Source organism: Talpa europaea (assembly GCF_964194135.1).
Source record: "Talpa europaea genome assembly, chromosome: 1".
NCBI lineage: Eukaryota > Metazoa > Chordata > Mammalia > Eulipotyphla > Talpidae > Talpa > Talpa europaea.
The window spans coordinates 118,379,245-118,404,959 of NC_140073.1; the positions used below are offsets into that span (position 1 = coordinate 118,379,245).

General features: G+C 31.8%; 1 protein-coding gene across 4 annotated transcripts in view; it reads right to left on the reverse strand.

Moving 5' to 3' along the window:
- The window catches only part of NCKAP1 (NCK associated protein 1), a gene marked incomplete at both ends in the record, with an annotated part of 78,604 nt that overhangs the window by 25,546 nt on the left and 27,343 nt on the right, over positions 1-25,715 (reverse strand). For 2 of the 4 annotated variants that reach the window (XM_084252859.1, XM_084252857.1), the window contains 15 exons: positions 686-818; positions 1,972-2,117; positions 3,446-3,504; positions 5,179-5,260; positions 7,436-7,568; positions 8,578-8,684; positions 9,051-9,147; positions 11,510-11,566; positions 12,941-13,097; positions 16,469-16,517; positions 18,124-18,261; positions 19,448-19,538; positions 19,920-20,062; positions 20,823-20,879; positions 21,067-21,153. In XM_084252859.1, coding sequence (XP_084108985.1) covers positions 686-818; positions 1,972-2,117; positions 3,446-3,504; positions 5,179-5,260; positions 7,436-7,568; positions 8,578-8,684; positions 9,051-9,147; positions 11,510-11,566; positions 12,941-13,097; positions 16,469-16,517; positions 18,124-18,261; positions 19,448-19,538; positions 19,920-20,062; positions 20,823-20,879; positions 21,067-21,153 — 1,536 coding nt within the window. Of the gene's footprint in view, positions 1-685; positions 819-1,971; positions 2,118-3,445; positions 3,505-5,178; positions 5,261-7,435; positions 7,569-8,577; positions 8,685-9,050; positions 9,148-11,509; positions 11,567-12,940; positions 13,098-16,468; positions 16,518-18,123; positions 18,262-19,447; positions 19,539-19,919; positions 20,063-20,822; positions 20,880-21,066; positions 21,160-25,715 lie in introns of all 4 variants that reach the window. The other 2 variants (XM_084252858.1, XM_084252856.1) reach the window with 1 other exon arrangement.

The following is a 25,715-nucleotide window of genomic DNA, read 5'->3' on the forward strand; positions in this document are numbered from 1 at the left end:
ATCTATGTCTCTTTTCTACAAATTCTGTGGTTGTAATATCTATTGTAATAGATATTACCACACTTAGAGATATTTCTTACCAGAGTTATTTCTACTTTATAATCAAAAGAAACACAGTACATTTTGATAGATACTTTGTCTCACTTGAACTACTGAGTAATTCAATTAATTATTCAGCTACTGTCTATGCCCAGCTGCTTATATGTATGTCTTACAAATATCAGCAAACTATGATTTTGCTTAACTATATCTATTATATTAACAACTCAATTAAATTCTTCGATATATTTATACCTAATCTGTTAATTCAATTTTCAACTCATTAATGATAAATTAAGAGGAAAGACAGCATACAATATTAATTACTGCATAAAACTTCACCAAAAATATTAATACCTGATCCCCCATTTATGTTAATAAGGGTAATTCCAAGTCAATTTTTTGTATGTTCTTATAAACATGTATACATATTTATCTATCCACATACCTATTATCCATGTCTCTATCTATCTATCTATCTATCTATCTATCTATCTATTACCCAGGCATTCTTCTGATTTTGCAAGTGAGGCATTACACTGGAAGCTAGATTAGGTAGTTATGACATTGTGAACATCTGGAAGGCAACATAGGGATCTAGTTTATTCCAGATACCATGCAAATCACAATACTACTATAAAATTACCTCTTCTGGACACAGTTCATGTGTGCAACTCATAAAATGAGTGCAAAGTAGTGGAAATGCAATTGAGTATCTTGACTGAGAGGGTAACTCTAAACACTGTTGGAACATCTTCTCAAAAGCACGACTATAAAAGCTACACAAGAAAATAAATTAAAAATTAGAATTATAATTTTCATAGTTAAAGTAAGTTTCATGATACAGTATCTCACAGTTAATTTACTTTGGTAAAAGTGATTTTATGTTACCAACTAGTAGCATTTATTCCCTGGAGAATAGTTGTTTTACAAAAAATATCTCTTACATACTAATAGATCATGCCAAAGTAATAAAAATATTATATTTGTATAATTAAACAAACTTTAAAAGAAAGAAACTTAGAAAATAAACCATACCAATAACATGAGTATGTAAGATTCAAATCTTACATGATCAAATTTCATCAAAGCTAAGTGCCTATCAAGTTTAAGAAACACGATTATTTTATTACCTCTAAAAAAGAAAAATATTGTCAAACAAGACACAGCATCAACTTTAAATTACTTCCAGATTTAAGAGATGTTAAGTGTAAATGAATATGAGTCAATAAAATACAGTACAACTCAGAATAATGAGCCAAACAGAAGTAACAAACACATTTTTATTTTGGTTATGACAGACAAAATAAGAAAGTGATTATAAGAAAATATGGATAAAATAATTAAATGACTACATTACAAATTTTAAACATTACTCAAAGTAATTTTATTTCCAAGAAAACAAAAAAATCTTCCTAACTACTGTATTCTTTCTTTTGAAATAAGAACCTATGGTTCAAAAATACCTAAATATAAAATTTCCACTTTACTTTCAACACAGTTTTTGGGTCAGATAATAATCTCTAAAATCCTTTAATAATCATAAAGTTCTTATACATCTGACATGTGATATATTCAAAACCAAAAGCATCTTTATTCATTTACTAATTTATTGAAGTAATATTGGTTTACAACACTATATTATTTAAAGGTATAGAATGATAACCTTTCGGGTGTGTTATCATACCACCACTAAGTCTTTACTGATGTGTCTCAAGATTTCCTTTAAGTGATTCCTATGCCCAGCATGGGAAGGAAAAGGAGAAAGCGCAATGGACTTTGGTGATGATGGGCAAGTTGTCTGCTACTCCTTTATTCTTGAGTTTATCATTGAACTGTCTTTAACAACTATACTTACACAAAAAGAATTAAGAAACAAACCTTTGAATACTAAAAACTTTAAATTCTGATTTAGAGAAAATTGCTACATACCAAAATATGGAGAGATCTGATGTTTCTACCAACATTTCCACCAAAGAATCTACCATTTTTGTATGAAAAATGATTGTATTCATCATCTTTCCAAGTTCTCTGTGATCTGCAAGGCTAAGTGAAGCCTTAGAGACACTAGTATATGCCTGTATAAGTAGAGCAAAAAGCAAAAGTAGTTTAGATATAAACCAATGACTTTAGCCTTGTCATTCTGCCAGAAAATCTCATTATTAAAAATTAAATGTAAAGTTTTCTGTGACACTATAATAGTAAAATCACCTTTAAAAAATTATCTTCAGTGACCCAAATTTGAAATTCTTATCAAGAATTTCTTTAGGGCCTCCCCAGTGACGAAGCAGTTGAGCGCTGGGTTGCGAAGCTGCCCGCAGCCTCTGCAGCGCAGGTTCGATCCCCGGCTCCTCCCTAGCCACCGGAGGAGGGTCCCACATGGTGCGCAGACCTCTCCTGCCGCCCGCTGCTCCCCTCAGCAGTGTACTTCGGTCCTTCTGCCTGCTCTGCTCCCTGCTCTGGCTCTGGTGAATTCTCTCACCCTCCCGCACTTCTGACTGTACCCAGTGCTTGTATAAATAAATAAATATTTTTTAAAAAAAAAGAATTTCTTTAAATAATACACCACTGGTATGAGAAACCATTGCCTGTAAAACAGTATCTAATATATAGGTCATTTATCTCAAGCCTTAAAGGAAATGATGGTACAATATCAAACTTATTAAATAAGTTTGTCCTGTTGTATCCTATTAATCCTAGTAAAACTTTTCAATCTAGTTTAAGAGAAAGCATGCATAGTAAACAATCAGATGACAGTATTACATATGTTGATTTAATATTGTTTTAGATTATATGAAATCATCAAAAACTGGATAATATACTGTACTAACAGATTCTAGAAAAGTACTAAAAATGCTACAAATTAGTGTGGGTTAGCCTTAAAGATGTTAGGATTTAATCAGAACCATCAGGATAGGGCATATGGAAAGAAATTCCACTATAAGATTATAAAATTACAGCGAACAGAATTCTATCCTTGTATAGTGAGCATTTTAGAAGGGCACAAAGAACAAGAATAAATTCTGGGAATGTAGTATATAGCATGCAGACTAGAATTACCAATATTGTATTATATATCTGAAAATTGCTGAGAGTAAATTAAAAAGTTCTCATCACAAAAAAATGTGTACCTATGTATGGTGAAGGATGTTTATACTGCTGTGAACATTTGTAACATATACATACATTAACTAATTATGTTGTACACCTGAAACTAATGTCATAAATCAATTATATTTCAACTAAAAATGTTTCTTCTATGACATACAGAATATGGCTAGCTATACAACAGTCTTCAATAGGTATATAACAATGAATATTTTTTCATGTTAACTGAAGTTTCATGTTAACTAAGGAATTCAATAACAAAAAAGAATGACAAAGAAAATCAGCAAGTTACTCTTACCTGTAATCTAAACCAATCTAATCTCATTCCTCTGAAATCAAAAACTTCCCCATCTTCAACTATAGTAACAGGGAAAAAAAATCACAAGCAAATTAATCTTTTTACAAATCTTTAATCACATTTTAAAAAATTTAAGAAATAAAACAATTCCACTTCAGAGCATACATACAAATGAATTAAAAACAGGAAGTAGTAAAGACCCATGGGTGTATTTGTACACCCAGGTTCACAGTAAAATTATTCACAATAGCCAAACGGTGAAAGCAACCCCAATGTCCATCAATAGATATTGGACAAACAAAATTTTACACACACACACACACACACAGTAGTAATAATGGTATTCAACCTTAAAAAAGAAAATTGTGAGTCATGCTACAACATGGCTGAACCCTGAGGAGATCAACCTAAGTGAAACAAGTCAGTGACAAAAAGACAATCACCTCTTGATTTCACTTATATAAGGTATCTGGAGTAACTGAACTTATAAAAAACAGTATGCTAGAGGAGGGAGGGCTGCTTTTTAATATACAATTTTAGTTTTGCAAGGTGAAAGATTTCTGGAAATTAGTTGTAAAATGATGTGAATATAATTAACACTACTGACCTTGTACACTTAAAATTATCAAGACAGTAAATTTTATATGTATTCTGCCACAATCAAAAAATAATAGCTAAGAGAGTGAAATAATCTCAAAAACTATAAAAATAATGATATAGAGGCAGTTAAGCTGAGAAGTGAAAAATAGACTTTTCCTAAACTCTGTGATTCTCAATGGGCTTATATATTAATTTGAAGAAGCTAAAATGGAGCTTGAGAAATCCTATGAACAGAAACACTGGAAAGCATGCTGAAGTTCAACAAAATAACTCTATATAAAGCAAATGTCACTGAGCAAGTTTGCAGTAGGTTCATTATTTAGGTGCGAGAACTATAAAGATTAGCATTTCTATATTACTAAAATTTTCAAGGTCTCTGACACCTTTTAATTAAAGATTACAAACTAGGGGGTGAAATAGGAAAGGGGGTGAACAGTATGGTGATGGTTAGGAATACAGTGTACCTGGAACTTACATAATGCTGGAAAAGAATGTCACCACAATAAAATTTTACTTTAAAAATTACAAAACTAAAACACCTAATTTACTTATTAGAATGGATCAAATAATGGAGAGGCAGTCTAGAGTATGACATTAATTTGGAGATTGACAGATGAACTCAAATTCCTATTCTAATTCTTAATACCTATTAGAGCTTAGGCAAATCATACTAAATAACTGAGAGATTAACTTTCAAATCCTAAGTTTCCAAATTTGCCAAATAAAAGTAATAACAGCTTTTCAAAACTGATGCTGATTAAACGGGATAATATATATATAAAGTGCCTGACACAGATTAAACATTTTATTAATCATTATCATAGGGAATGCTTGAAACAAATATCTACGTTTTTGTTATGATACATTATTATTATTATTATTATTATTATTATTATTAAGGGCCTTCCACCCCATTGAAAAATAAGAAATTTAAGTTATGATTCTTACAATTTTTATAAACACAATCACACAACCACTTGGGGAACTATTACTTCAGAGTTAAAATAAAAGAGAACAGATTAGATATATTCAAAACTAAAGATTCTATAAAAGTTAACTGTTAAATCCTTTCCTTAATAAACAAATCTGAGACCTAGTTAGAAGAAAATGCTGTTACTTAAAAGACTTGTTACCTTGTTTTACACTTAAGGAAGTCATAGTATTAACAAAAGAGGACATGATGATTGATTCATCTTCAGGGCAAACAGAAAGATTCTGGAAAAAAAAAATACAGGCAAAAAATAAAGTGATGTTAAACATCATGTGGGGAAAACAACTCAGAGGTCCAGCAACCACTTGATGGATAAACTAATATAATCATACACTAGAATATTTTTCAGCAACAAACATGCAATGTTGATATACTAAAGAATATGGATGAATCTCAAAAACATTATGCTAAGTGAAAGAAATAAAAATTGCATATGATTCCATTTATAGGATCCTTTTTTAAAAGGCAAGAAATGACAAAAAAACAGAAAAGTGATTGTCAGAGATATGGAGAGGGAATCAAATACAAAGGTAGTTGATTTTTTAAGAATGTTGTAAATGTTTCATGTCTTGACCACGGTTGTAGTTACATGAATGCATAAAGTTGTCAAGATACAAACTGTACACTAAATATGATTTTTATTATATGTAAATTATAGCCCAATAAAATCAAGATCAGAAAAACCCTTCCAAACTTAAAAAAAGGCAAGTATTTGATATACATAATCTGAGATGAATGCTAAATAATAAATTATTTAAAAAGTGGATGCTTAGCTCACAAACAGCACAAGAAATTTTCAAATCATAATACCTATACAACAATGAGAATATATGTAATGTCACTATACCACACATTTACAATAATGCATGTACTGTACAATAAAAGAGGATAGTAAAAAGTTCAGACACTGCAGTTAAGATGAGTTCAAATACTGGCTCTTATTTTATGAACTCCTATTTCCTTTCAATATATAATTATACCTACCCTCACAGAATTGCTATATATATTAAATTTGTCAATTACTAATAAGTGTTATTGCTGTTCCTTCCATTATAATTATTATATACCTATGATCCCACAAAAATTATGAAATTAATTTTCCTCAGTATTGCTAAAATCTGTTTTATATAAAAGACACCAAGAGATATGGAATGACTTAAAATTTTTAACATGAAAACATGTATTTGTAAAGTAATTATATATACAACTAGACATAGCAAGTATCAAAATGACATAAAATCAACATTCTGGGTTACTTTTTAGATTATGACAACACAACAGTCTCTTTCTTACTCAAATAACTATTCAAATAAAATTATAGCAAAGCACTAACACTTTAGGATAAAATCAAGTTTTCTATTCCCGTTTTAAATGGACATTCTGAAAGAAAGCATCTGAGCTCCATCTAGTGGAAATGGATAAGAGAAGAAACAAACTAGTTTAGGAGAACAACATAAAAGTTGACTATAATTCAAGGCAAACAATCACATGAACAATTTTCTTTTCTTATTTGCACTTGTAGGCAGGTATAAAAGAAATTAAGACTTCAAACTATGGTTATTTCTTTGAAAACCAGTAGTTATAAAATAAAGGGAACTATTGTGTTCTTTCCTTGTACTATATGTTAGCTTACAATAGCTTTTAAACATCTGTGATTTCATAACATCAGGCGAAATAAAGTACCATTTTCCTTACAGTCTATTTGGAATAACAATAAAATAAATTTATATAGGATGAAACAGACTAAATAAATTATGGAAAGAAACTAAAAGCAAAGATTAAAAATAAAGAGATGAAAACCCCAACTGAATATAAAATTTAATCAAATTAGGACATCCAGATGCACTTTTATTTACTGGCCATTTTCTAACACATTATGATAAAGATTTACTTTTACTTTTCTTCTAATATTTAATTATCAATTACAATGTCTCCATCATCTCCTCTTTACCTCCATAGCTATTGTCCAACTTTAGGCTCTTATCAGTTCTCTTCAATACATTACAGTAGTTTTTTTCTCTCTCTGCATCCTCATATAGTCCCTAGCAATCCATCATGAACATTGAGCCATGGTAACCTTTCCAAAGAGTAAATCTGATTTACTAATATCTCTTTCACAAGCCCCTTTATGCATCCCCCTTTATTCTATTCCCTTTGAGATTTTTACACACTTAAGCACAATGCCCAGGGCCCTGGCGTACAACTAAAAGATTTCTCTTCTCTAGACAATGATCCCCTTGACAAGATATGACCAAGACTTACTTTCATTCATATCTTACTAACATTTATATAGTAGGCACAAGATTATACTTTACATAAGCTAGTTGAATAAACAAATCAGTTACTAAAAAGGAGGTAAGGAATAAATAAAAGGGAGAATAACATGAGGTAGATTTTACCTGCACCAGTTCATTGAGGACAACAGCATCAAAGCCAGAAAGGTACTGCACGTAATACCTCTGCATAACAGGTCCATATTTCCTTACATGTGCTCTAAGCTCTTCCATGTAAAATATTAATTCAGCAATGTGCCTTTTGTAAAAATTCAAAAAAATTTTTAAACAATAAATTTTCAAACAATAATTAAACAAGAAATTAACAAATTATTGTTATCAAGGGAAATATTAATAAATGCCTCTGGTGTTAATATAAGAAGTTTTTTTCTTAGAAAGGGCATTGTTAAAACATTTAATGACAATTATTTTCTTTTTAAATTGAATGGAAAATTTAAAATAAAAGTAAAATTAGGACATCTCATATATGTGAAAAAAATCACAAATGAAAGAGAATTCAAAGATTAAAAATATTTTTCTGTATGCTTTTAATTTTGTTTCATTTGTCTAATTCCCAACGGTAGTCAAAGAATTCTTTATTATGCTCAGTGAAATAATTCAAAAGGAAAAAGAAAAATATTGGATGGTTTCACTTACAGGAGGAATACAGGGGAACCATACAAGAATAACAACAAAAAACACAACACAACAAAACAAAAATAAACAGACAACTATAATAAATCAGAGACATTCTGCAGGGAAGGGGGAGGGAAAGGGATCAAAAAGAAGGTGGAAAGAGCACAAGGGATTATGGTGATGGTGCACAGGTGAACTGGTGGTGGGAATTCTATGGGGACTACACCTGAGAAAAGAAAGCAAACATTTAAAAAAAAAGTGAACAAAGATGTAAAATATATAAAGGAAATTCTTCTTTAAATGTTTTATGTAGTAAATCATTTTGAAAAACAAATTCCATAGGAAGTATTACTGACATAACAAGAAAACAAACATAAGTTTTATTACCACCCAGGGTACCAGGGAGAAAACATTAAAAGCCCTAATTTTAAAGCTAAAGTTGATTGTGTATTCTCATTCCTATCATTTAATGATATAATACAAATATTCCTGTATTGTAATAAATCTGAAAAATCCTGAAAGTTTTTCATAATAATTTTACTTCAAAGAAAAAAAAATTACCTCAAAGTCCACAAATTCCACAACACATAAAGCAGAATATAAGATTTTTTTTTTTAATGTTGCTAACTTACTTATCTATAAAGTCATCTGCACTCTTCTTTGGCATGTTATCTGCATGACGAAGTAGCCAGATAATTTCATCGCGGGCAAAGGATAATGCCATAAAAACAAAAAGTGCCTGATTAAAAAAGAAAACACTGCTTACTCTCATGCAAAGATTAAAAACAAAACTTAATGATAATCTTTCTCTAAATGAAAAGTGACTAGCAAGAAAGGACATTATCAAGTTCAAAATAGAGGAAGACATGAGGATGGAAGAGAACTTGGAAGCATTCAATGAGGGAGAACATTCACATAAGCAAGAAGTGAGGAAAATGCAGGAAAGTGTGATGTACAAGTGTCAAGTCAGCATATTCATTCTCAACCAAACATAAAATCCTTTCATGTAATCCCTGACTCAAATTTTAGCAAAATTGCACACGGAAAAAAATTTTAATTTTAAAGTGGCAACACTTACAAGCAAAATAGGAATTAAATTAATTACCTTGGGACCTAATAAGCCAGGTTGATCAGACAAAACAGTAGCCAATTCTTTCAGTGCTGACCTTAAAAACTTGCGTCTTTCTCTGTGCATTGAACCGCTATAGGAAAAGACATCATTATAAATTTACCTGATTGTACTAAAATTATTATTGGCAATTAAAGTAACTTAGCATTTCAAGGTCAAAACTGTTTTATAAAGCAGAAGCTCCTACAAAAAAAATCACCTTCTTAAATGATAATATTTACTATCCTAGCCTTTCTTGTGTTCTTTTAAACCATGTTTGTTATTCTCCACCTATCAAAGTCCTACCCAGTCTTCAAGAAACCCAACCCTTCAAGAAGCATTTCTCATTATTCAGACATCCATTTCTGAATAATTTCTGCAATTCTGTTACATACCTTAGTGCTTTTAAAATGGACTGAGACATCCCTAACAGTAGCACTGTCCTACTGTATGTTTTGCCACCTACCCACATAAAAAAAATCAATAAATATAGCTTAGTAAAAATCTAATTATTCATATTCTCATTTATTAAGACTATTTCTAATAAATATAGGAAACTGACAAAACAAGAGTTATATAAGGATATTGGAATGAGATTTATTTGATGCTCAAAAATAGAAAGATGAGTAAAGGAATGAATAATCATAAATATCAATATACTTGGTATTTTAAAATCAAAGTACATATTAGAAAGAATTTATTCTCACATATTAACATGGAATCACAAAATGTTCTAAGTATTCCAGCTCCTCATACTATGCAAAATATACACTGTTTCAAGAAAAGCTTTAAAACTTAGATAGGCACATAAAATTAATGTTTATATTGCAAAACCAAGTGTAAGGAACATACACGAGAAATTTAGCTGTGACATAGCAGATCAGTTTTAGAACACATAGATTAAAATCATACCTCTGTCTATGTGACCTTAGGTTCCACCTCTCTATGTTTTAGTCTTTTATTTATAAAACAGGGATCATGATACCTGCCTCAAAAGATACATATCTTTTGTAATGCCTGATATATCGTACTTCTATAATGACAAGCTCATTTTTATCTGACAATAAAGTCACCTGGTGTAATATCTAAGAAGAAAATAATCAAATATTATTTTGTCTATTTCACTGGCTTGCTACAGGGAGTATGTGTTGTTAACATCAAGAGAAAATATCTGGGCCTCCCCTGGTGGCTCAGCAGTTGAGCACTGGGCTGCGCCTGCAGCCTCTGCAACGCCGGTTCGATCCCTGGCTGCCAGCAAGCGTCCCACATGGCTTGTAGACCTCTCCTGCCCCCCGCTGCTCCCCTCAGCAGTGTATTTCGTCAAGTCTGCCTGTTCTGGTCCCCACTCTGGCTCTGGTGAATTCTCTCACCCTCCCGCACTTCTGACTGTACCCAGTGTTTGTATAAATAAATCTTTTTAAAAAATCATGTAAAAAAAAAAAGAGACAATATCTATAAAGCAGGATACTTGGTACATGCTAAGGATAGAAATTATTACTATTTAGAATAAGTTTGTAAATAAAGGGAGTAAAATTATCTTACTTTTAAAAGATCTTTGTAAAAGGTAGCTAAAACATGTATATGTCTATAATCTGGTCTATCTTGTGAAGAAGTAATAATCACATGTATTTCCATAAGTCAGAAAAAGAATTCTAATAAACTCCAAAAATGTATGTTATTTGTGCTAGAATACGATTTTTTTCAGTACTCTAAGCACTTCATTCAAGTGGAAAAATATGCATGAGGAAATGCTGCAGCACAGATAGCAATGAATAAAGACAGCTTAAATTCTGAATATTCACCCTGTAGCCTAGTTTTATATTTCCATCTATGGCAAAAGTGTGACTGTCTTCTCTTGGTCTTGCAGAAATACCTAAATATCAAATAATGTTATCTTCATGTAACCAAGGCTCACTGGAGAAAATATTCTACACAAGTATAACACATGCATAATAAATGAGTGAAATATCAAATTACTTATAATTATTTCATAAAGAAAACTGAGAAGTGTTCAAAGATCTTAAATACCCTACTTATTCATTTAAGTTTCCCATGTTTACTAATATAAGATTGGAGATAACAATCTGAAAGGTAAATACTATTTGGGAAAGTGTAAACATATATGAATTTTCATGAAATAGCATAAAAATCATCACACTTTACACAAGGTATTGACACAGAATCATATTGGCACTAAGAGACATGAATGATGTCTAAAATGAAAGTCGTTTGTATGATACTTCTTTAGAGTATTTTTATCAACACTTCAAAAATATTTAAAATCTGTCAGCACTAATTCCAAGGTTATGAGACATTAAAGTTATATAGTTATTTCTCATTGATTAAAAGTCCCCACATCTACTACTGTATCTTGCACAATAGTAATTTGCACACACTTCAATAAAATAATGCATTAAGAAATTCTTGATTAAGGTCCCACAAATAAAACTACTTACGCATGTGACACAGCTGCCTCCTTGCATTCTCTTATATCATTAATACGTTTATTATAGCTATGGAAAGGAAAAATAAAAAACCAAAACCATGTTAACTAAATTTGATTACTAACTTTCAAAACAAATTAGTAAAATATTAAAAGACAATTAAAAATATAACTTATTATCAACAGGAAAATTGGCCCTGAAAGTGGAAATGCATGCAACAAGACTACCTATATTCTTTCCTAGCACTCTATGTACAAAGTCAACTTTTGTAGATTTTATCAGTAAATTATTGGGGGAGAAGATAAGATTTCTTTAATCTCTCCAAGACACAGATATAGAAAGTTAAGGATAATGCCTAGGAAGCTAGACTTTTAATTCACATCCCAGGGTAACTCTCATGAACACTAAAATTTGAGACATGTTGGCTTAAATGGTTAGTGCGAGGCATATCCTTACTTTTTAAGTAACTAATAGATGCTTTATTTTATCTCAGTTTCACTGGGGCATTACTAAGTTGGATGTGAAATAAATGCAGATAAATTTCATTTCTAGCTGAAGCTAAGAAGTACAATATAAGGGCCTCCCTGGTGGCGCAAGGGTTTAAGACGCAGCACTATGAAGCTATCCACAGCCACTGCAGCATGAGTTCGATCCCCGGCAGGGAGCTGACCCACGTGGCGCAGCAGACCTCTCCTGACTCATCTGCTGCTCCCCTCAGCAGTGTATTTCTGTCAATCTGCCTGTTCTGCTCCCCACTCTGTCTCTGGTGAATCCTCTCACCTCCCCCCCACATACACACTTCTGGCCTGTACCCCAGTTCTTGTACGGATAAATAAATAAATCTTTTTAAAAAAGGAAGCACATTAAAAAAAAAAAAAGAAGTACAACATAATTATTCAACACTTTCATTTACAGGGGATCCCAGAATATTTTAGAGGCTCCTAATTTCAAAAGATTTCATAATTGCTACTAAGTCTGAAATGAACTTAGCTCATATACTAGCACAGAACTCAAAGAGAAAGAAATGTAGACATTAAAATTTTCAAGGACACAAATTTCTGAGATTTGTTTTTGAGGGAATGAATTTATAAATGAGTAATTTGGAAAACCTTCTTACTATAAGAAAACATGATTTTCTATTGTAGTGGTCTGTCTTGTATAATTGGTTATTATTTACAGAAGAGAATACAGCTTTCCTCTAAAATACAAGTTTTTAAAGGCAGGAATATTAGATATTTTAAACTATTACATTACCTGTAAAAAAAATGTGATTACCACCATATTGGCATGATTGTTATAATCAACTTGATGAGACTGGTAAGATAGAAGGGTGCATCTTTTGGCATGATATTACCTTTTCTATTCCTGAAACCTTAAGATAATCCACTCATTAATCTCCTAACCCTAAGCCTTTTCCAAAAAAGACGACTGAAAATGCCATACCCTCTTATGTTTACAAATAAGTCTTCTGCAGCTTTGTGAATGTGAAAAACTTCATCCCGAAAGAGAGAGAGGCAAGAGCTACTTTGAAGAGCTAGCTTCCAAAGGTTCAGTGCCGTTGCATCAGTATTTAGGATCCCATGACACAAAATAAAGCCAACTTTAAATAAAAACAAAAACAAATACAGATATTAAAAGTATTGCAAAGTTCTTTCAGTTACAGGCTATTTAAAATACAAAAATGTAAACACAATCACTAAATTGAATCTCACAAGTGACACTATATACATACAAGATGGCAATATTTTTTAAAAGTTTTCTGTATTTTTACAAAATCAGTTCTTTGAACCCACAGTGACAAGAAAGGAAAAATTAAAAAAACATTTCACTCCTGGGATCTGAAATAATTTTAATAAATGAGTAAAAGACATTTTTAGAAATATTTATAAAATATTTTAAGCCAGAGACCAGAAGTTACCATTACAGCACAATCTTTAGTAGATAAAAACTAAAAATACATCTAATCCACATTGCTAACTCACAATAAATGAAAGAGTAATGACAGCCTCTCACATTTTCACAGTAAGGTATTTTTATTAAACAAGTCTTTTCACATAAATCACCTCATGTGATTATCCTGTATAGTGGAGTGAAAAGTGGTATCTTTCTTTTACAGTTAAATAAATGAAGGTTCAGTGACTTGCTAAAGATATATTAGAGTTAGATGTAGGCCCAAGTGTTTACCCTTTAAGTCTAATATTTTTTCAATACATAATGCTGCTGCTCTCTATTACATAAATTCAAATATCTCTTTTACCCTTTGTTAGCTAATTTGGAATGCCTAAAAAAAATGTGTATGATCTTATATGTTTGTTGATGTCCTCCATATAACCCTCTAAACTGGAATCTCACCTAAGAAAATTATTGCATTATATTTAAAAGCCTGAATCAGTAACATATAACATGTCATTTACCTTTTTATTCTTAGTTTAACCCTTCATTTAAAAGTGTCACTACCCAAGCATGTTAATTCTCTAAGTTGGCATATATTGTGGGAATTATATATACAGAAGTATATTTCACTTCCTTGAATTTCCTAAAATACATTTCATACAAGAGAGACTCTAAGTGTAAGCTAATCATTTGATGTGGTGCACAACCAAAGAAATGGAATATATGCATAAAGATTGAAAGATTCTCAAGAGAAACTTTGTTTAAACATTTTGGTCTTATATATTAACTCTACTCTAACCCTCTAAGTAAAGTTGTATTTCACTTACTGTATTACACCTTATAGTAAACTTAGATTCACAAAATTGCTGCTGACAATAAAAAACTTTCCTGGATGTATCAATGGTTATACCATGGGTTGTCGAATATTTTACTTTTTCAAGATATGGATTACATTATGAATCAAAGTATAGTCACATGTTTATGACAGGATCAAAAATGGTAAATAAATTTAAAGGACATTCCAAGATTAGGATGGTTTGTAAATGAAACTACACATTAACCCTCCCTTCTCTACAAAAGTTCCAATGAAGGGACAGGAAAAAAAATGTTTTCTTTTGTTTTTAAATTTTAAGCCATAAAAATGTTACAGAGCAACTGTAGGCCAATACTACACAAGAAAGTTGGGGAAAATCACTGAAGGTAGAAAGTACATAAAGCCCAATAATCAATATAAAGAGAAATCAAGGAACTAGTAATCCAAAACACCCAAAAGAATTCTTTCCCAAGAACTAAAATACGTTTCATACAAGAGAGACTCTAAGTGTAAGCTAATCATTTGATGTGGTGCGCAACCAAAGATATGGAATATATGCATAAAGAGTTCTTTCCCAAGAACTCTTTAGTTCAACCAAAAGAACAAGAATTGACCCTAAAAAGAACATCAAGATAAACTGTCCAATAAATGTATTCCAAATAGTAAAATCCCCAACATTCCAGACCCTCAAAATCTCTTGGCCCCAGGCGTAATCAAGACTAGTAATTTTCAAACTTCAGCTTGATTCAGAATCACCATGAAAGCTTTTTAAATCATAGATTGCAGCTCTGAATCAGTAGATCTCGGGCAGAGATCTAGACTCTGCATATCTAAGATCCAAGGTGATATTTCTGCCTTTCCTCGAATGAAAGAAGACAATCTTCTGTAGAAAAGTCTTAGAGTGGGTACTGGTGTTAAAAAGAGAAGCACAACCTTTGAGGTAACTATTAATCTCTATAGTAGTTCTACTTAAGGTTCAAATACATGAAAGCAGCAAAACATAGAGTAAAACCTGCCTTTGGCAACTGGGATCATCTCAAATTTGTCCATGCCCACCTAACTTCTACTAGGGTAGTCAGTTTAGGACTCATCTCACTGCTCAGCAACTAGCATTCTTATTTACGGAAAATACTGGAGAGTAATAGTCATATATAACTCAGGAGGTCACCAGGCCACCTAACTCTACTAATCACTTTCAGTCATACATACTTAAACATAAACCAACCAAGGATCACCAAACATTTAATTTAAGCAAAATGAATACCCTGAAAGCGATGGGTTTTCAACTAAAAAAAAAAAATGAAAATCTTAATATAGAAGAAAATAAATACATCACAATTCTGATCAATATAAAAACTGTAATTAATAAAAATTGCTAAGGACAGATGTGCTAAATTCCTCCTCATTCATACCAATAACAATGCTAAAGGGCCAGAGCATAAATTAAGTAAAGAAATAGAGTTTTTAGAAACATTCATAAACATTTGATAATGATTTATGAGTAGAAATCTAATAATCTAATTGTTAGATAAAACTGACTATATTAATTAAAAATGTAGATTTTATTTTGTGTCTTTGCTTATTATTTTACTTCTGGTATTTTATAAAAGCATCAATACAAACAATATTGAAAAAAGAATACCCCAGTCCTTTTTTCTCATTTGATATATACTATAATTTGATGTCACCAAATAGTATCTAAAAGTTATTAAACCAAGAAACAAGAACTGTAAGAACTAAAAAACATAAAATGCTCAATATTATTCCCCTCACCCATTAGACCTAGGGGTGGTAGAAGGAATATTAAAGAAATTCTCACCCTGTATTATAGCTATATGTCTGTATCTAGTTCCCCCATAGTTTGTGAACTTCTTAGGAACAAAACCAGTAATATTATCCCCAGTGGATTTGAAAAGCTACCAGCATACTCACTGAAGCAAATTAAAACCAAAACCTACCTTAAATAAATAAATCCAACACTTTAGAAAATCATTTAAAAAACCCTGAGTTTTGAAGTTTATGTTGAAATGCAATATAATACAGACCATCAGCCTTATAATTAATTAGCCTAGCTTTGTCACATATCAGCTGAGTGAACTAGGCATTAGAGTCCTCTTTTATATGACAGATCTAATGGTGTCAATGTGATGACTGAATGAGATTTACAATGCACACAGAAGGTTTAGAACAGTGCATAGCATAGAAGTGATTCATGTTACTTGTTTTATTTTTCTAAAATTAAAAACTTGACCAATTTTACTTACAGATAATCCATTTTTCCATTGCATCCAAAGAGAGATATTCACAAGGCATCTTAAAAACAGAAAATATAAATTTGTGGTTACAAGAAATCTTTTTTTAAAAAAAATCTCATATTGAGTCACCCTCCTCCTCTTCCTCCTGAGAATCCCTACTACTCAAATGTCACCACAACAAATTGGAAAAGTCGGATAAAAATTTTATAACCTATATTTAAACTTGCAGTTCTCAAAAGTTATTTGACAGTTGTGCCTTCTTCACATTTACATACCATGAAACCTCATAAAAAGTATGTTGCTAAATTGTGTTCAATCAGGTAAAAGACAACTGCCCAACCTCCCAAGTCTATTTCAGTTTGCAGTATAAAGGATAAAGGATAAATTTATAGTCAAGTTAAAAAAGATTTACATACATAGATGCTCACTGTCTCACCTAAATAACTATACATGTATATTCTACATATCCTTAACAGCTATGTTCATATACACAAAAATCTATAAAGAAATAGAATATAAAAATAATTTTTGCTACAAAAGGATACCACATCCCTATGTTTATTGCAGCACTATTTACAATAGGAAAGATATGGAAACAACCCAAATACCCAAAAATATATATACATTGTGTATATATACACAATGGAATATTACTCAGCAATCATAAAAGATAATTTCATGCCAGTTGCAGCAACATGGATGGAGCTTGATGGGATTATGACCAGTGAAAAAAGCAAGAAAGAAAAAGTATCAGATGGTTTCACTTATAGGAGGAACGTAGGAGAACCAAATAAGGGATAAGTAAAAAAAAAAATTATAATTAAAAAACAAAATTTACAGGCAACTACAAATGAGAGACATTCTGCAGGGGAGGGGGATCAAAACGGGAGGGAAGAACATGAGGGACTATGGTGATAGTGCATGGGTGAATTGGTGCTCTTCCTTGTGCTCTTCCTTCCTATGTTTTTCTTTTTCTTTAGGATTTATTTATTTAAGTATACAAGAACTAGGGTGTAAGCCAGAGGTGCTGGGGGTGAGAGGATTCACCAGAGAGTGGGGAGCAGAACAGGCAGATCTACTGCAAATATACTATTGAGGGGAGCAGAGAGCAAGGCAGGAGGTCTGCTGTGCCATGTGGGTAGCTCCCTGGCCCACAGGGGATTGAACTTGTGCTGCTGCAGTTACTGGTGATAGCTTGATAGCACTGTCTTTAACCCCTGTGCCACCAGAGAGGCCCTCTTCCCTCCTATGTTTTGACCCATCTCTCCTCCTCCCCTGCTATATACCTCAGATCTATGTCAGCTTGCATGTTTTGTTTTTTTCTTGACCCTTTGTTCTATTTGCCTATATTCCACATACAAGTGAAACCATCCAATATTTATCTTTTTCCTTCTGACTTACTTTGCCTAGCATAATCCCTTCCAACTCCATCCATCAAAGCAAACTTTTAAAGACACATACTACTAACTGTATTAACTTGGCACCAGTATCTAGAACTAAAAAATACTGAAAAAAATGAATTAACTACACAGCATTTTACAATCAACTTCACTGATAGTCTAATACTAATTAAGAAGAAAAATAGCAACAGACTAGTTAACGATATTCTTCAAGATATCAATTTTATTTCCATTCAAAAAAGGAAAAATAAAATAAAGTCATACAGTATCAGACTGTGCAGGATTAAGCATTGTACTGGGTGCACTGATGAGACTCAATAGCTGGGCATTTCTCCACTGGTCAGCTGAAAGATTCCTTCGTGGATATACCATCTGAAGGGAAATTAGTGCATCTGAAAGAGACTAAATAAAGTAGGAAAAAAGAAAGCTGAAGAATAAATTTTTTTTTCTTTCCTTCTTTTCCATTTAAATTCCAGCTACCACTGCTATATATTTCTAATTGTATCATCATAAAACAAGAGAGCCTAATTACGATTATGCTCCATATATCTAAAATGGATCCCTGCTTCCCTCCTCTGATTTAATTTTCTTTATTTCATGAAAGCACACAGATCCTGCATTCCTCAGCAATAGCATAGCTAAGGAAGTCATGTTACTTTCTTAAGATTAAATTCTTGGAGTTAACATACGTCAAAAAAAAAAAAAAAAAACCCAAAAATACATTTTAAAAAAAAGGCACAGATTCATACAAAACAGCACGTATTAACATGTAACTTTCATTATGCGAAGAGAACAATGGACCAAGACACTAATATCCTGGGCATTAGCTCTCATTTTCCACTATTACTGACAAGTGGTTTATATCTTGTCATGTGACTTCTCTAGCCTTCAACTCCTAATTTATAAATAGTGAGGATATATAAGATGCCTATAAATTTCCTTGATGTGTTTAGAAACTATCACTCTTTGAGTCAGTGCTACAGCAAAGAAGCCATAATGGCAAGACTCCTTGAAACTTAAATAATTTCATTAAGAACTATTTATTAATCTATCTTAAAAGAGAGACATTCCAATTGTTTCCACAAAAGTTCTATAATTTTTTTTCTTCATAAAGAGGCTGTACTATGACAGCTAAATTATTAAGCACTACATCTAAAAACCCTTTATAAAATAACTCATTTAATTTCCACAACCATAAGAAATAGTACAATTATTAACCCATTTTACAAATAAGAAAACTGAGGTTTAATGAGGATGATTAAGTTAACTTGCTTAAGATTCAAATTTAGAAACTGGCAAAGTTGGGAGTACAACTTTGCATATGAGTAAAAGGTAGACATTCTTGAATACTACACTTCATTATCTCTACATGCTATACGTAATCAAACACCTATAATAAATCAATATATTCTGAGTTTCTATATACTATTTGCAATCTAATTCATTGACTCTCAGGTTCACCATCAGATGAAACTAAGTATACTTATTATTCATATGCCATTATTTTTCCTAAAATAAGTATATCAATAACTATCACTGCTAAGCGATCTCATATGCATATTAAAGAATACCTAAAAACAGCTCTCACCTTGCTATGGGGTACAAATTCTTCCATCATCTTCTTTAAAGGGTTTTCATAATCCACAATCATCTGACCAAGGCGTGGGTATTCTCGGTCACTTAAAATAGATATTAAACATCACTGAATTATAAGCCATCAAATGAGAATTTCAGAAATTTATTTATTAAAGATCTATTTATTTATGCATACAAGAGCTGGGATGTAGGCCAGAGGTGCGGCGGGAGGGGGAAGTATGGAGTGGGAGGATTCACCAGCGATAGAGTGGAGAGCAGAACAGGTAGATTGACTGAAATACACTGCTGAGGGGAGAAGTAGGAGAGACAGAAGAGCTCTGCTGCTGCGCCATGTGGGTTAGCACCCTGGCCGGGGGACCAAATTCGTGCTGCAGTGGCTACTGAAAGCTCCATAGTGCTGAGACTTAACCCCTTGCATCACCAGGGAGGCCCCCTTCACAAAGATTTTTATAATGCAGGTTTACCTTGCTCCATGGGTCATTTCATGAGCATAATTGTATAATCCAATGATTGCTTTCCTTTCTTCAATTCGAGATAGCAGTATCATTAGTGTTGTATATGTTATGATCAAATCTAAGTAGTTCTTTGTTAAATCAAAGTTTACAGTCTAGAAAAAAAAGTTTAAATCCTTTCTTATTTCACAACCTTTTGAACATACAAACATATACATGGAAGTTAATGAAAGCTAATAATTTTCTATTGATTTTATCCCTATAGCTAAAATTCTACCTAATACCTTTCATCAAAACATGTCTAAAATTTGGAAGTTACAGATAACTGTTTGTGACACAATTTGATGGATGAAAACATTTGTGATCACTCTATTCAAACTAACAAGTTTAAAAATGTGAACAAAACCAGAAAAATAAGAAACGCTGAAGTCAATCTCACTAAGTAAGAAAAAAAAGTATTAAATAAATTACAAAGTAAAAAGGTTTGCTATTAAATCAATGGAGACAATCTTCACTTTGATTTCCTATATCAATTATGATCTAAGAAAAATTCTATCAAGCATACCTTTTACAGAGAAAAATATTACCTCAATTTTAAAATACTAAAATCAACTACTTCACAATTTGTATAAAACTTATACTTACTTATAAAACTTATACTTACTTATAAAACTTATACTTACTTATAAAACTTATACTTACCTATAAAACTTATACTCAGCAACAATCAAATAAATAAGTAGAAACAGACAACACAATCTAACTCCTTACTTTTAAAAATAGCTACAAAAGAAGCTAAATGAACAATGCTAAATCATTAGATGCCAGTCATATAAACTTACTCTAAAGAAAAGTACTTGGTACCCTTAATTCTACTGGAATCAGACAGGAAATTTTTCTGAAAATGACACTTACAATATCAAAGAAGACTTGGCAAACATCAATAGTGTTCAGTAATTCACAAACATGGTCCTGAAAATAAAGGTTTAATTAGCTTAATATTTTATCTACATAAAATTAAATTCAGAAAACACAGAAACAAAATATATTGTAAATTTTAGCTCTGGAGTTATTCTTTGCAAATGATAAAGCAATTTATACTATTGACAAATATCCAAATCTACCTTGAAATGTTAATTTTTATAATTTAAGTACATACCTTAAATTCCATAACATCTACAAATGTGAAGTAATACAATGCAAGATTTTTCAGAATCTCTGATTTTTCTTTCTGTAATTGTGCTAGCTGTTGCTGTAAAAACAAAATTAGAATGTGTTGTTGACAGAAAACAGAAATATTTAATTTTACTACAAACTATCTTCTTTTATGATTGCTATATGGAAGCACTAGTTTTTAGAACACTTCTAAATGATTAAGGCGTTCTTAAAAAAGCCAAATATTTGATACAGCAACTGCTACAGTGATCAGCAACTGATAGTGTGGGCTATAAAATGAATCAAAGCAGATTAGTACCAAACTACACTACTATTAAGGAAAACTGGAAAATGTTAGGACGAAATTATCAAATGAAATCTTTAAAAAAAATAAAACCAATTCATGGGCATGATCACATTACTAGAAGTGGGAGGGAGGGGGGAAAAGGAAAACATTATAACTTACACTACAAAAAACAATATTCTTTATAAATTTGAAACTTACCAAAAAGCACATCCAGGTAAAGCCACGTTAAGCATGCAAAATAAAATGTAGATACAAACATAAAATACAGTAACGGTTCCCTGACCAGATTCACAAACACAATAATACATTAAATGAAAGCAAAAATCACAACAACAAAAAAGAAATGAGAAATAAGCAAAACTAGAATTAAAACACTGGTAAACATATAAAAGAGGAAAATGTGAATACAAAAGACATTATTTCGATCAACTACATTATTAAATTTACAAGAGTTCCCTAAGTCTTCTTTTTAAAACAACTAATATAATTATTTAAAACATTCAGCCATATTTAATGCCCTAGATCATAAAACTGCCAGAATTCCAATAAACCACCTAGAACCTTGATGGTCTGAGCACAATCTACAGAATAGCAACTTCTACATCATTTAGGAGCTTATTAAAAAAGCAAATCTCAGGCTCACCCCAGACCCACAGAATCAAAATGTGCCCAGGTATTCTGAATGCAAATTAAATACCTGAGAAGTACTTTGTAGGCCAGAAAGACATTTAAATAAACAATTAAGTCTCGAAAACCAATGAAAACAGAGAGTCTCATTACTTCTCAATGCAGGCAAATTAAGACACTACTTATAATAATGTGTAACTGTTTTTGGCTTTATCCATGAAAGTAGTTTACTTTATTTTGAACAATATATTTATTTCAAAAACAATTCTGTGTTACAGAGAGCAGGATGGTGGTTTCCAGAGGGGAGATGAGAAGCAGGGTGGGCACAATGGGTGAACTGGATCAATAGGTACAAACTTCCAGTTATAAAATAAATAAATCATGGGGATGTAATTACAGCATAATGACTATAGTCAATATTGCATTACATAGTTGAAGTTGTTAAAAGAGTAGATCTTGAAGTTTCACAAGGGAAAAAAATGTGACTTTCTATGGTGACAGATGGTAACTTAGTGTGATCATTTAGCAATGGATACAAATATTAAATCATTATTTTGTACACCAGAATGAATATAAATGTTATATATCAATTATACTTCAACAAAAAACTTCTATATTTATGACACACTTTTAATCATAACCATTCACAGCATCAAGCAGTTATTTAAAAAATCATTCTATTTCCTCAGATTATACTACCTTTATTAGAACCAACCTTTAACATTTTATGATTAAGTATCAGTCTTTTCTCATACTTTTGAGTACTTTAAATTCAAGTTTTGCAATACAAACAGGGAAAGTAGACTCATGACAATACGTTAAGAAGTGTAACACAGAGAGAAACTGAAAATTTTCCTCTAAGGTCAAGTGCTAGACAGGATGTCCATTTTCACCACTCCTATTCAACACAGTACTGGAAGTCCTAGCTAGAGAGAGCAATCAGGCAAGAGTTAAGACATAAAAGGAATTCAAACTGGGACAGAAGAAGTACCACTATTACTATTTGCAGGATGTCATGGTAATATACAAAGAAAACTGTAAGGACTCCACTAAAAAACTATTAGCAACCATAAATCAATACAGTAAAGCTCAGGTTACAAAAGCAACATACAAAACTCAACTGTGTTCCTATATGTAAACAATGAACTAAAAGAAATCAAGAAAACAATCCCCTTTACTATCACATCAAAAAAGCATTAAATATTTAAGAGTAACTTTTTTTTAAGAGTAAGCTTCTTTCAATTTCAGTGTTCTATTTTGGGCAAAAAATGACCATGTAACCAGCTTATTATGGACCTTAATGATCTTTATACAAACCCTCATTTTAAACAGTAAGAACTCAGTGCCCACACAACTTAAAAAACCTTTCCAAAGTTGCATAATTACTTAATGACAGGCTCCTGAATGAAAAATCTCACCTCTTATTCCTAATAAAGTACTGTTTCTTTTTTTTTTTTTCATGAAAGCAATCTAGCAATTTACTGGGAAAACTAAATGCACTTATTTGTTTTCTATGAACATGGAAATTTTTTGTTGCCTTTTATTGCCTATTCTTTCTACCATCTTACATATCCATCATCTCTCTTTTTATTAATAAATATGGTCTAATTTCTCATTAACTTTATATTTACCTCCTATGCACACACACACACATATAAAACTAGTGGCTACAAGTACTATAAAAACATCAAACAGCTAACGAATGTCTGAATTCAAAATAATAGTCAACTTTTCAAATCCCCATACAATCCAGCCCTAATTTACCTTTCTAGTCTGAATTCCCCCAGTACTATTCACACATTATACACAGTAGTCAAAACAACAATTCACTATTTTCTACATACAGTTCATGTTTTCCTTACTATTTCCTCTACTGACGTGCCCAAATTCCATCACTTATACAGAACAATAATTTAATATTACAGAACAGAAAAATACTATTTATTTTTAAAGATTTATTTATTTGTGCATACAAGATCTGGGGTACAGGCCAGAGATACAGGGGGTGAGAGGATTCACCAGAGACAGAGTGGGGAACAGAACAGGCAGACTGACTGAAATAGATTGCTGAGGGGAGCAGTGGGCAAGTCAAGAGGTGTGGCTTCACCATGTGGGGTGCTCCCTGGCTGGCCAGGGTGCTGCAGAGGCCGTGGATTGCTTCATAGTGAGTGCTTAACCCTTTGTGCCACCAGGGAGGCCCAGAAAAATACTATTTTAAGAATTGTTTCTCTGTTAACACTTTAAAGCATATCATGTAATTAATTCAAAGATCAATTGCATTAGCAAAATATACAATATTTTTTGGTATTTAATAGTGTATAATGCTTTCATTATAATGTCTATCAATCATTATTCTTAATATTCAATTAAAACATGTATAAGCTTAATAATAAACAGGATAAACATTAGTCATACAGACTGCAAAATAAAAATCATATCTTTGCACTAGAAAATTTTGGTAATTATGGGCCTCCCTGCTGGCCTAGGGGTTAAGTCTCAGCACTATTACCTCTATAGCCTGAGTTCAATCCATGGCCCACGAGCTAACCCACATATAGCTCAGCAGACCTCACTTCCCTTGCCTCCCACTGCTCCCCTTAAGAGTGTATTTCAGTATATCCACCTGTTCTGCTTCCCACTCTGTATCTGGTGTATCCTCTCATCCCCCTGCACCTCTGGCTTACACCCCAGTTCTTCTATGCAAAAATAAATTGAAACATTTTTGGTAATTAATTTTTGTGTAATTAAGAAATATTTCCCACACAAAGCATCTAAAAAATTAATTGAATGTAGTATTTACTAATTATCTTTCCAAGAAAAAGGAATGGCAAATTGCAAGAGACCAAAACTTAAGACACAGATAATCAACCCAAAATAATTACATAGTTCTTTATATACCTATTTCAATCATTACCTTCTTTCATTACTGAAATATCAAAAAATTTCTCTTGAGCTAATTTATGCTAATCACATAGCTCACTTGCTCACTTCACTTCCCTTCAAAGGAGCCACTGTTGAACACTATGTAAAATGGCCTCATCCTGTGTACACTCTAACTCCTTGTTTTCTATTTCTTCCTACCTTATCTCCAAATAAGAGTACATATTTATTCACTTTAGTTTTCTAACATCTCAACTTAAATTTAAATCCCGAGGACAAGGAGGTTTATATCATTTTCTGATATATCTAAAGCATCTAGAACACTGACAAATAGTATGTATACATTATATATAAATAAACGGTTCTCAAGTTTCTCAACATGAGAGTAATGAAAGGTGCCCTTAATTTTTAAATTGCACTGTTGATTAAAAATGAATGCAATAAAATTTGTGTCTGAAATGAGTTTATATACCCTATCTTAAAGTGGCAATTTAATACCTTGAGCAAATCTGAAGTTGGGTAAATTATTTTATTACATCCTTCTAAGACAGGAACGTATAAAACAAAGAAATAAGAGATACCTAAGAGAATGACATATTCATATCACATATAAGCAAATTTACTAAAATAGTCTGAAATCTAAGTTAACACAAATATTAGTATTTTTATAAAAGGTCCAACTTTGTAGGACTTCCCTCTTACTGTATACAAAAATGATTCAAATGTCAGTCCAAATTTCAGAAATGTGTTTTTTCAAGTGTAACATAGTAAATCAATTTTAGGAAAAGTTATCTGAGCACTTGCATAGTAAATAAGCTGTACTGAACATTTAAGATTTG